General features: G+C 36.7%; 2 protein-coding genes across 4 annotated transcripts in view; both read right to left on the reverse strand.

The window, feature by feature from the left end:
- The window catches only part of LOC6041328 (probable cytochrome P450 301a1, mitochondrial), a 30,809-nt gene that overhangs the window by 2,116 nt on the left and 15,469 nt on the right, over positions 1-13,224 (reverse strand). For both annotated transcript variants that reach the window (XM_038263534.1, XM_038263536.1), the window contains exons 2-4: positions 11,670-12,047; positions 7,129-7,279; positions 6,389-6,501 (exon numbers count right to left, since the gene is read on the reverse strand). In XM_038263534.1, coding sequence (XP_038119462.1) covers positions 6,389-6,501; positions 7,129-7,279; positions 11,670-11,995 — 590 coding nt within the window. In that variant the 5' untranslated portion in view covers positions 11,996-12,047. The remainder of the gene's footprint in view (positions 1-6,388; positions 6,502-7,128; positions 7,280-11,669; positions 12,048-13,224) is intronic.
- On the reverse strand, positions 505-3,254 carry LOC119769839. Of its 2 annotated transcripts, none has more exons than XR_005278536.1 (3): positions 794-3,254; positions 667-735; positions 505-607 (listed from the first exon to the last, which is right to left on the reverse strand). XR_005278536.1 is itself a non-coding variant. In XM_038263537.1 (3 exons), the coding sequence occupies exon 3, from the start codon at positions 2,589-2,591 to the stop codon at positions 915-917; it is 1,677 nt and encodes a 558-aa protein (XP_038119465.1). In that variant the 5' UTR covers positions 2,592-2,698; positions 2,758-2,826; positions 2,885-3,254; the 3' UTR covers positions 586-914. The 2 variants fall into 2 exon arrangements, 1 of the variants encoding a protein (XP_038119465.1); XM_038263537.1 differs by having other exon boundaries at positions 586-2,698; positions 2,758-2,826; positions 2,885-3,254.

Genomic DNA, 13,224 nt, shown 5'->3' on the forward strand with positions numbered 1-13,224 from the left:
AATCATATAGGACTTTTTTAAAATGGGGTACATGGAAGCGTTGTCCCGTCACAAAAAAAACTACAATTGCTTAGTTTGCAATGGTTCGTGAAATAGGATTTTGGGTTTTTGGGGAACATCAATCAGCTGGATATGGAAAAAAATAATTTACGATACCTTTACTGCCGCTCCAATCTAGTCCGTCCCATATGTATTTTTATCAAAAATGAGATAAACTTCACAATAGTCTTGTTTTTACATATTATTTTCGCCTATCGAATAAACAAGGCATGTTTGTTCTATAAATTCCAAAATAAATATGACTTTCGTGCTGTCCCATATGCAAAATAAAGGCAAATCAGTTCCTCATATAGAAATGCCTCGCAAATCGTCTGAGTGGATGCAGAATTGTTTAAATTTTACAGAGTATGTCTTTATGAATACGTAAAGCTTGAAAATATCATTAACTGTTCATTTCTGAAGAAATTTTTGAATATTGGAAACGAAATAATCCAAACCTTTTTGCTTTCTTTCTTTTTCCAGGGAAAACCACTGTTGGGATAAGAATGAGGTTCTTCGGAATCACTAAATCTCGACAGCAGGCAATTTCAATATGGCCAGCTTCAAGCTGTAGGAAATAGATTTATTAGCAATATTCATAGTTAATTCTTAGTCGGTAGTTCTTACAATTTTTAGTGCGCCGTTGTTGATGGCAAGGAATGTGGGTCAATGATTTCAGGGTTTGTGGCGAACAACCTAGATGACCAATATTAATTTACAATAAATTGAGAAAATATAAATATGCGCATCTTACATAAGTATATGTTTTGGAACACGTTTTAGGAAGCAAATAGATTAAATAAATTAGTTTAGCATGTTAAACGATTTGCTAAGCACTTCATGGTCACAACTACTGTCCTGCAATCAGTTGGCAGCTAGAGCGTCGCGTCTCTCGATTCCGTTGACATCAGGTGGACAGTGAGTCGTTGCGGTAATATTTGACGGTGGACTTCGTCGCAACATACCCCCACCCGTGAACCGAGTGTTGGCAAAGTTGCAATCGTAGGTTTACTATCTCCCAAGACGTCCAAAACAGCCAAGGTTGCTGCTCTCCGGAAAGTCACCGTCACACCTTGATCTACCGTCGGATGTCCAACACCACCAGATCGTTGTTCATCAGGGGACAATGCTACACATTCATTCGAATGCATGGGTTGCGATCTTGCGGAAGGTTCAAAGGCATTGTTGAGCTGCAATACAGAATGGTCTAATCTCGAGCTTTGGGATGCGCGTTCGATGGCATTTTCAGCTGCGATGTCCGTGAAGCAGTTCCCACGACGTCCACTTCGCCAGGTCCCTTTACTGCTGCCGACTGGACTCCTCCGGTTACGGCCCATTCCACCGAAGATAACGATGACCTGATTTCGTATGGCTACGCAGGGATGTTGTTTACCCTCCGAGAGAAGATCGATCACCTGCCTCAAGCTAGTCGCGTTTGCATGATCAGTCCGTGTTATCAAACCCCAAGTGTTAAACCAATACAAATGTAAACCGAAATATGTGTGGGTTTGGTGCTTACTTCTTACAGACTGATTGCGATCGTCACAATAGCGAAACACAATAACAAACCACTGCTGCCCAGTATCATCGAAGGCAATGGGATATAGTGTGAGGAGCTTTGTGTCACGGTGTTGGGTCGATGAGCTAGCTGCATTCAGTGGAGTCTGCTTGAGCGATCGGGCGTTTGTTGTCATCGAGTGGTGGATTTGTTTTTTAGCACGACTAGTCCAATTGCAGAATTCAGCTCCTGCCGGCCATTTGCGCAGCGTTTCGGAAAGGTGTCGTTGATGCACGGCTGAATACAAGTATCTGGAGCTGTAGAATGACGTACGCAGAGTCTCGAGAACGTGCGGTACGCTGGGCGGTCGAAAATTCACATCTGAGCGGCCAGGAAAGGTCAAAGACGTGTGGCTACTGTTGATGCAGGACGGATCTTGGAGGATGCGCTTGACCAGAGGCAACTCATTCCGGGATTTCTGTTGCTGGGAATCCATTCGAATGAATTCGTCATCTCGTCCTCGACGCCCAGTTCCTGGGGGAAGTTGAGGGGATGACGAAAGTTCATCTGTTCCTAGCGCAACTATTGGGGGAAGATAGTGTGGTTGTGGAACAAACTTTTGCGGGGTCGGAGAATTACACGACGATTGACGTTGCTTCGATTCGGCGATGGAGGTGGATTTGCAAATCTGCAACTGGAGAAGTCGAACAGCGGTTTCTTCTTCAATTTGCCTCCTTCTCTCTTTTATCCGGTGCATAGCCTCGTCGAATTCGCGCTGCTTGGCTTCAAGCCTCCGTTCAATTTCTTGCTCCTGTCGTAATTGTTCTGCCTCGATCGTTCTTAATTTCTCCTTGAGGAGAGCTCGCCTACTGGACACGACACGGTGCGGAGAAGTGGCGGCGTATTCATCTCGTTGGATTTCGGAGCGAACTTCGGTCGTCAGGAGGTCGACGATGTTTATATGCACTTGCCCTCCGAGAGTCGTGACGTAGCAAGAAGGGCGGAGTTTATGGCCGGGAACTTCATTACCCGTAAAGTGATGATCATCCAACATTCCCTAACCTCAAATTAAAAATTCTTGAAGTTTGTTGGGATAAGAATGAGGTTCTTCGGAATCACTAAATCTCGACAGCAGGCAATTTCAATATGGCCAGCTTCAAGCTGTAGGAAATAGATTTATTAGCAATATTCATAGTTAATTCTTAGTCGGTAGTTCTTACAATTTTTAGTGCGCCGTTGTTGATGGCAAGGAATGTGGGTCAATGATTTCAGGGTTTGTGGCGAACAACCTAGATGACCAATATTAATTTACAATAAATTGAGAAAATATAAATATGCGCATCTTACATAAGTATATGTTTTGGAACACGTTTTAGGAAGCAAATAGATTAAATAAATTAGTTTAGCATGTTAAACGATTTGCTAAGCACTTCATGGTCACAACTACTGTCCTGCAATCAGTTGGCAGCTAGAGCGTCGCGTCTCTCGATTCCGTTGACATCAGGTGGACAGTGAGTCGTTGCGGTAATATTTGACGGTGGACTTCGTCGCAACAACCACGAATAGAAAAAAAATGCATACCGTTATGGCTGATATCTACACCATACAATTAGTTCTATTTTGTCTTGAATGAATAGGCTTGATCCTGGTTCTGGAAAAGATTCCACCTCCGAAAAGCGGATTTTTTGTAATTAATTTCGAGGGGTTAAGCAGATGAGATTTGCATCCCTTTTTCATTTGCCTCTGTATTATTTAAAAAATTTCTGGTGTCGTTGCTGGTCATATTTTTGTAACTTGGAATTCTATAAAAATCTGAAATAAACAAATTTGTATCATTTGGTGACCATGATTTACTTGGAAAACTACCAAAACAAACCTGGAAATGACAGTTGAATAAGGTTGAACCTCTGGTGTAAATGTTCAAGCCTACCTTGATACCATGACTGACCTGACTTTATTTATGGACAAATAAAGTCAAATCGGTCTCTTGTCGAAAATTCCACAAATTTAGCTTCAAATTGTTAGTTTTTTAACTTGAATTTATGATAGTGGTGTTTTTTAGACTGATATCGAAATAACTGTATAAAAAATTAGATCGAAAATTTTGGTTTAGAATGAGAAAAATTGTGAAACTTTTTTTGGGCTTCTCACAGCGTTATCTCAGCACTCACTTTTTACATATGGGACGGACTAGATTAGAGCGGCAGTTTATTGCATATAAAATAATAATCTAGAACAAGCTCCGCGATTGGCCTTATTCCGGGATCCTCCGGAGAACCTGAAAGCGGCGCCAAAGTGGCCAGATCAGTCGAAAAAGTTTCGAAGTTTCGATTATCCGAAGTTTGATTATCCGAAGGTTTGTATGGGACTTCAGATAATCGAATCACGAAACAATTTTTTTTCGTATTTTTTCATTTTCTTGTTTTTAACATAAATTTTAAGTTCTACGACCCCATTTTAGTCAAATTTGAGTTTTTGATTACCTTTTAAAAAATAAAATGCATTTTGGCCGCCATCTTGGATTTAAAAATTCTTAATAATTTTAGCGTAGTTTAGGGGTCATACAATAAAAAATTAGACAACGAAAATAATTTTTTTTTCGTGATTCGATTATCCGAAGTGATTTTTTTTCCGAGGCCTTCGGATAATCGAGTCTGGACTGTATGTGACAGTTATTGGGAAAAGTCGTTTTTGGGCCACTTTGTTCTAATATTTGAAGTTTACAAAATAAGGTTTACAAAACTTCATGTTCATGAAATCTTTGAAACCATTTAACTGGTCTTTAGCTGGGTGATGAATAGAGAAAATTTGTAACGTGATTTTCCAATGATCCCACTTTGTTTACATTTACAAAGTAGGAGGCTGTTCAAGCGCAAGCATGACTTTTTTCTTACTGAGAAATGAGCTGTTTTATAATCAGTAGTAGTTTTTGACATTTTTTGCTGGAAAATTGTGTGTGTTTTCAAGTTCCGATCGATTACAAAAGGTTTTTCTTTTTACGGGTGATGAAGAACTGCGGCGAGAGTTTTATTCTGCGATGTCGCAGATTTTGGAACCCTGCAGCTCTTCGTAGTCCAGCAAAAAACATCGCTCATTCAAGCGAAGCTGATCCAACAAACAGTTTTTTTTTTCAACTAAACCAGTAGGTATTCAAACGGAATTAAGCAATGAAGACAGCTTCTGAATGGATACAATCGCATCAATCCCTTAAACATCTATCATTCAAAATTATAAAAAAATTACGATCTCGCCTTTAACTTTCTTAAGATTTCTTGACTTCATTTCTATGTCCTCAAAAGCCACTCATATTATATTTTTGCAAAAAAAAAAAAATTAATAATAGATAACAATACGCTCTACTTTTGGCGAAAAGTAAATTGGTTCCACTTTGATAGTTCAAAATTTAGGCCGCTTTGCGAACCACTTTTCAGCACCCAGGTCTTTAGCCTAAAATTTCCATACATTTTTGTATGAAAAAAATTCAAACACATTGGATAACTTTTATTTCTGACAACCCGAGCAGACGGAAATAACTTGGGAATAACATTTTTTGATATTTGAAAATACTAGGCCAATACCAATTTATGTTATTTATAACAAGATTTGTTATTCGTCGTTATGATTTTTTTGTTATTGGATTGTTATTGTAATAACAGACTAATAACAATTTAAGTTATTTTCCGAACTAATCTTTGTTATTATTTTTTGTTATTTTAACTACTAATCCGATCATCCCAATAACAGTTGGAGGTATTCTGTTATAACAAAAAATGTTATTCCAAAGTTTTTTTTGGTTTTCAATCAATATCAGACCAATAACAATTTTTATTATGATAACATAAACTGTTATTCAACTCCTATGCAAAAATTGTTTTCTCAAGAAGAATCCATAACACTTTCTGTTATTTTAACAGTATTTGTTATTAAAACGGCATTAATTCAGTTATTACCGTCTGTTCGGGAAAATTGATTCAAAATAAAAAAAAATAGTATTTCTGCCAAAACAGAACCAACAAATATAAGTTATGCGAAAAATGTTAGGCTTTTAGTCCTAAAAATGAAACTTCAGCTATATAAGTTCTAATAAGTGCAAATAAGTCAATATATGTATCATAAAACTATGTTGATTTGGGGTTCTTGACTATCAACCCCTTCTTGATTGGGGATCTTAATTATCAAAAATAACTAAAAATTCACTTTGCCCCGCAAAGTGCGCACCTTCGCTGCACATACGGGGTAAAGGTGCGCACTTCATGTTTTTAGAGCAATTGCCTGGTTCTCGAAGTGTAAGCGATTTGAAGTAAATCCTAGTACTACGTTTTGAAGGCCATGGATCATTTGGTATATACAACGAATCAAAAATACTGATGGTCACCAGCGACAGAACGAATTTGCTGAAGAAAACGAATAAATGGAAATCGAAAATATTAATAAGCTAAACATTCCCTAAACATATCAGTTTTTTTATCAAGATCAAAATAAACATGACTAACTGCTTTTAACTAAAAACAAGTATTCTAATCTTTTAACAATACCGAATCACTTATATATCATTTGATGAACGAGAAAATATAAAATTAATAGATTTATGGATTCGATTTAATTTCATCATATTTGTTTCACCTGACTTTCAGATTTAATTTTAGTCGCAGACTTTGTGACGCCAAGGTTATAAAACGTGAACAACGATTGGCTTTCACCATGTCCAAAAATAGCTCATAAATGTTGACCACAGCTCAGCTCAACCCATTCAGGTCTGATGGGTAACATGTGACAACAATGTAAAATAAAGATGTTTTGTACTGATTTTCGGCCATAAAGTTATTTAAGAAATAGTTTGAAAATACTTACACTCCAACAACTCCCGGCAGATCGCCGAAGAAATCTTTCCGCAGTTCGCTCTTGTACTTGACGAGGCTGGGCATCGATGGCCGGAACGGGGTTGGGCCCTCGTGGCGATAAACCTGCGTGTATTGGTGAAACATGTTTAACTTCGCCTACTACTACTACAAAACAGTTGGTAACAAGTCGCCGCGGAACGCATCGACGACAGTCAAGTTCATTGATACAAGCGCGGAGATTAACAAAACAAAAAACGCGACGTCAACGAGAGGTGATTTGAACGGCTGGCTGGTTAGTGCAAGCGACGAACCTTGAATTCCATTCAACAAGCCCGGTTTGGGTGGTTTGGTGTGAATGATTGACACCGGTTTTGGAGCCGTTAGGCGATTTTTTTTTGTCTCGGTTACCGGGTAAATCGCTAATCTAGCATTGTTATGTGAAGCTTCTACTGCGGCGTTGATGGAAGGTCAAGATTGTCTACTTTTTGGAAAACGTGATTTTTGTTATGGAACGGGTTTGGGTAATTGTCAAGGTCGAAGGTTTAAACAAGATTGGATGGTTAATAAGGACTTTTTTAGATTATTGTAGCCTGTTTAAGCTTGTATTTTTCAATAACTACAGATTACCAGAAGAATATTTTTCACTGTTTAGTCAATTCGCCCGGTACGGCAATGAAAAATTGTCTTCCCGATACCGTCACATGAATATTCATTTGGAATTCGTCCAGCGTGACTTCGAAATCTACATACCTTTTCGATTTCATCAGCGTCGTACACAAACAGCAGGTCGGGCCGGCCAATCAAGCCTCCGAGCCGGACGATCCGACCGTAATGCTCGTGCAGCAGGAACGATATCATCGCCACATCGGAGATTTTGTATTGACCAATGATGGGAAAGACGCTGAAAAAGAAGATTATAAATTTAAAAGGATTTGCCACAAAATTTAACTTTCCTGAGAACTGTATTCAAAAAACAATTTCATAAATAAAATTATTAAAGTTAAAATAACTGGTTACAACTAATAAATCAAATGATCATAAAATCAACACTAATGACCAATTAGTTTGCAAGTTTCGGGGATTTACTAAAAAATTTTAGGCGTCAATTTTCGCATCCTAGTTAAATGTGTTAAATACTCATTTGCGTCAAACAAACTAGTCAAGATACGAGTTCAAGAATGAATCATCATTTGTTGTAAAAAGAAAGAGGAAGAAACGTACTGCAAACGTTTATTTGAACCAATAAATCTGTGGACCATTCCCTTTTTCCGATAATAAAAAAAAATCAGAAGCATTGATGTTGTATTTGTCACTAATTTTAAACATTATTAAAAGCAATAAAAATTTTGACTTGCAAAATAAGCGCCGACGAAACGAATGCATGCAAGGTGCTAATTATTGCACATTTTGGGTGATTAAATATTATTTTTCAATGTGCTAAAAAGTTTGGCTACAAGCAATCAATTTAAGTGCAACCTTGGAAAATGCTGATTTTTTTGCAAATCGAATGCGTTTTTCACACCAAATAATAACATTAAATTAAGTTGCAATGTGCATCTGATTCGAATGTAGCTTTCAGTTCCTTGACATTTTTTTAGGTTCATGAAAGTGTGTCAATGGAAAACACCTCGCAAACAATGCTGAGAGCACGACTTAATGGCTTGAAGTGCAAGGTCACGCAATTGTTTTGGTTGGTTTTGTTTCCTGTTGAAATTTACCTTTTTGACTGTGCGTTTACTGGAATCAACTTTGAAAATGTCGAGTTTTGTTATTACAAATAATTTGAATCGTTGAATTTATTTTCTGATGCTTAGAACAATTTTCTACTGCGTTCGATAGTTTCTACAAACAAATGGGTAACTCTGCGCCAACTCACACAAAATTGGTAAAAGATGTAGGAATGAATTATTTTCGAATCCGAGCTAAATTTTTCGATATCTCGTGACAAAGGGGCGGTACGAACCCATACATTTTTAAACGCTCTAAAAAACAATCCTGCAAAGTTAGAAAAAACGCGAAACATTAAAATGATTTTTTTTTGTGTTCGATGAAAAAATTACCCTTCAAGTTTTTATTATAATTTAAAAAATAAATGAAAATTTCCCTCAAAACTCAAGTTCAATAAATTTTACAGTTTAGCAACGAAAAATGGCAAAGTTTTTGAAACTATTCTTGAACTTTTTTTTGATGAAAAATACGTTTTTTTTTTGGAATTCCAAGAACGCCATCAAATCGGGCGTCCAATTTTACATAAAGTCCTTTTGCCACCAAATTTCCAAACCAGGCAAGAAACTATTGAAAAACACGTCTTTTTTCTAATCTTCTAAAATGGAAGGGGTCGCCCCTCTGTCACTTGATATCGAAAAATGGTGCTCGGTTTCATGATCAGGGACAAATATTACCCCTTCGAACAAAATTTAACTCAAATCGAAGAGAGGTTGGTCAACTACTGTTTGAGTTATCTGAGAATTACCCAAATATTACGTGTTATTCATATAGATTTTAAAAATATCTTCAAATTTGCAAACATTTTCAGTAGAGCAATTGAAATTGTTATTGCAAAAATTTATAACTCAAAATTGGGTTTGACGGAAACACAAAATTGAATTAAAACAGCTTTTTTTGTGAATATTCAGTAAAGCTAAATAACTCTTTACTAACCATGAATCACATTTATACGATTGTTATGTTAGTTCTTAAGCTTAGTTCAATAAACATTAAATTGTATTTTTTCAAATCAATCATTAGAATTTACCGTACTACTGGACTGTGTGACGATTTTCCAACTTTTTATCTGTAATTCGTGAAAAAACACAATGACTTTCAAAATCACTCTGTATTTTTTAAATAACAATTTTAACCTAAACTGTTTTCCATGTACAATACAGCCCCTGTTGACATAAATGTATTTTGATTATTTTTGAGGTGATGAATTAGCAAAAAAAAAAAAATCACCACCAAAAATTAAATATTCAAGAATGACCTATCACTAGGTGAAATTAGGGCGAATTTTTAAACATGAGGTCACTAGCTAAGAGCCAGCTGCGTAAAAAAATAAATTTTCGAAAGCTTGTTACTAATATGGTGACTTTCGGAAAATTAATCCCAATTTAGCGGAAATCTTACATCCATGAATTGATAAGGGTCAAACATTTGTTAAGCTCTATATGAACCAAACACAAAAAAATGCTTTTCTCCTTACATAATGATATTTTTTTTTAAATTTTTATAACAATTTCTTTTTTAAATATTTCCATCGAACATCCTTTCATCTTATAAGTTATGATTATTTTTTTCTAAATTGAGATTGAATGACTTGAAACTTGTTTTTAAACACAGCTTTACAAGAAAGTAGACTGTAGATCTTGTTGAAACAATGTCGAGTGAGCTTTTATATCATGTTGAAAAATATGTGGCACAACTTTATTTGCTGTTTCAAGATTTTTCAAAAAAAAAAATTGAAATTTATTAGGGTATTTTAACCATTGGTAGACCCCCTAGTCGAGCCGAAGCACATTTTTCACAAATTTTCATTATTTTAAGCACTTTTTCATAACCCTTTGTACAAAACAATGAAATCTGAAGTCTTTTAAACCATTTTGACTATTTGTTTCATCAGTTATTTGTTTTTGAGCAGAAAAATAGCCATTTGAAAAAAAAGTTTTTTTTCCTGTTATGGACCCCCTTTTCCTATAGTGGACCCGGGTCCATAATCCAATTGTGGACCCGGGTCCACTGTAAGCAAACTGTTACTTTGATACCAAATATAACCGATATTTGATGTTTTGATGCATGGCTAATGATAGATATAATGAATAAAAGATGGATTTTGCTCACTTTTCATAATAAACAAATATGTTTTGTTAACAAATTTGGCTTTATTTGGTGAAAATCGGCCCCTGTTTTGACTATTTACGATGTATGTAGCATGTGTACATGTTAAATGGGATCCAAACAAACGAATAATGCATTGAAAACCTTTTCTTTAGCTTTAAAAAATGTCACAACACATTTAAACTTAAAATTCTCCAATTTGCTCCCAGTTCAGGCCATATAAAGGAAAAATGACTTTTCTATGTTGGTCGTTCTGAAGAGCCACCTCTGAATTTTTGTATGGATTAAAAAGTAAACAGCCTCGAAGGTTACTGTTTTTGAGACGTGTCACAATTAGTTTCATCGAATTTTACACATTCTATTTACCAATTATACTAAAACAGTGATCTTTTCAAAAATATCCTGATTCTGAAAATGCTTCAATTTTTAGGAGTTTTTGGAGCCTGCAATGATTCAAGGGGGAAAAATAATTCAACAAATGATGGTAATTGACTCTAACAGATGCCCTGATATGATTTTTAACAGTATAGAGCCGTTGGGCACTCTTTAAAGCCATTCGTCATAGGTTTTAAGTTATTAATTTATTTAGACCGAATCACTCAAGATGATAACCCAAATGGCATTTTCCTCTAAAATTACCGATTCTATCAAAATTTATGAACTTTTTCGATTGGGCGTATTTAAGAGGGGCTTCTAACAATGCTCTGGACACAGGGTTGGATATTTTAACATGTTTCGTTTTGAAGATATAAGGTATGAAATTTAGGTAAATGTTGTACCAAAAATACATCCATTATTGTAGCCCACCAATGCCCAATTTTGGCGAACTGCAAAAAACTGTCATGAAAATATCTTCAAAACATACTAAACTAACACCATGATACATAACAAAATCAGTTTGTTAAATACATTTTAGAATGGAACAATTTTTCGGTGAAAAAATGCACATGTCGCATTTTTTTATGGGCCATACTGTAGTTAATTCAATCATAAAACATCAATGCAGTTTTGTTGTGAAAATGCTAGTGGCCATGGCTGATTTCAGATGTCGAACTCAAAACACTTGTTTTGGTGAAAAGGACAATTCAATGTCAGTCAACATTGTTTTAAATGATGCTTAACATGCCAAATAAATGATTTGTAGACAACAACACGCTTAAAATTGTGATTTTATTGAATTTTTCATCAAAAACCTTTTAGCGGGTCCACTATAGGAATGGGGTCCACTTATGGATAACGTACCCTACTATACGTGTCTTTAAATGACGCCTTCATCTTTTGTTCTAAAACTTGCTTCTGCGTCAAACCTTACGAGTAGCCCGATCTAAGATGAACCCAAAATTCCTTTCAAACCCAGTCAAACAGGTTCGCAAAGAACCTAATGACGTTAGCCGGACCAGTTGGGATGAGGCAAATTTGATAAAATTCAAATCTGTATAAAATTCCCCCAAACTTACCGCCACGTGTTTCCCAAAATCGGCAACGGCTTCGGGCCGGGCACTTCCGAGTACGGCCGGGCCTGCTCGAGCTTGATCGTCGGCGGGGCCTGCTGGTGTGACTGCAACCGGGTGTTGATGGTAGCAGCCTCGGCTGCCGCCATGTCCACCATGTGCGGACACGTCGATGTGGCATAGCTGGACCGGGGCACGGCGTTGCTGGTGCTGTTGGACGGATTGGACGTGCTGGTGGCGGCTGTGGACGGTGCCGTGGGAGCGGCCGATGTGGCCGATGTGGACGCTAATCGATTCAGGCCACGTATCAACCGGTGACGTGCACTGTTCATTTTTGCTGCGGCTATGGTTTGCCAATAATTACCGGAGGAGGTTGGAGGAATGCTGCAATACAAAAACCAGTGTGAATTTAAATTTCTTTGAGGACTGACAACGCGAACCGGCGGCCGGAGCGGCAACTTTCTGTTGCAGCTGCTGCGTTGATGCCGCAATGCCCGGTGGTTGAAGATCGTCATCGTACAGTTTCGTTTGTTGTGAGTATCGATTTCGATCGAGCCTTTGCGTAACAGGGTGTGAAATAATAAACCAAAATACTAGGAAAGTGTAAGATCAACAACTGTTGCATGACCAGAGTGATTCGAGCCTAAACTGGTGCAAAAGGTAGAGCTTTCTTTTCTTCAAGCAAAGATAAGCCACATGATAGATACAGACATGATTTTCATCAAAATTATCGAAATACATCTTCAAAAATGCCCACAAGTAAGGTATTATGTCACCTACATGAAAAAAAGTGCTCTCAATTTCATGAACGCGTTTTCACGATTTTAAGAACTCTTTTTTTCTCTGTGTATCTTCAAACCATGTGATCAGTTAAGAAAATCTTGTCATTGCCTGGGAAATATAGAATGAAACAATAGTTAACTAAATTTCTACTAACTATTTGAGTTGGCTACTTTTCGAAACATAAATGAATTATTTAAAATTTTAGATTTATACCCATTCCTTAAAAAGGAAGGTAAAATAACCTTAAAATAAACTGATAATCCTGAAGCAAGGATTATTCATTTCACTAGCAGACTTAATCCGCATACCCAAACTCTCTGCCACGGTCATGGTCAAATGCAAAATGCTGCAGAAATCGTTCCAGGATGTGAGCTGTTCGACTTTGAGACATGCAAATTATGTGCATTTTAAATAAGCTGGCAAATGCTATCCAAAATTTTCGATCAACCAGTTTTGCTTCAAGCTATTTTTTGGGGTTGTTGGCTTTTTTAAACTCTTTCCATGAAAATAAAGTAACACAACAGCTGAATGCCATCAACATTAAGTTTTTTCAGCATATAAGACTATGAGCAGGATTTCAAATGCACTTGACACCATAAGAGAGCAGTTCTCTACGAAATCAGTCTTTTTTTAATTTTAATTTTTGTATTTTGAAGAACTTCACTTCTGAAACTTTTTTGGTGCCTTCGGTATGCCCAAAGAATCCATTTTGCATCATTAGTTTGTCCATATAATTTTCCATACAAATTTGGCAGCTGTCCATACAAAAATGATGTAT

Source organism: Culex quinquefasciatus, chromosome 3 (genome assembly GCF_015732765.1).
Source record: "Culex quinquefasciatus strain JHB chromosome 3, VPISU_Cqui_1.0_pri_paternal, whole genome shotgun sequence".
In the NCBI taxonomy this organism is placed as follows: domain Eukaryota; kingdom Metazoa; phylum Arthropoda; class Insecta; order Diptera; family Culicidae; genus Culex; species Culex quinquefasciatus.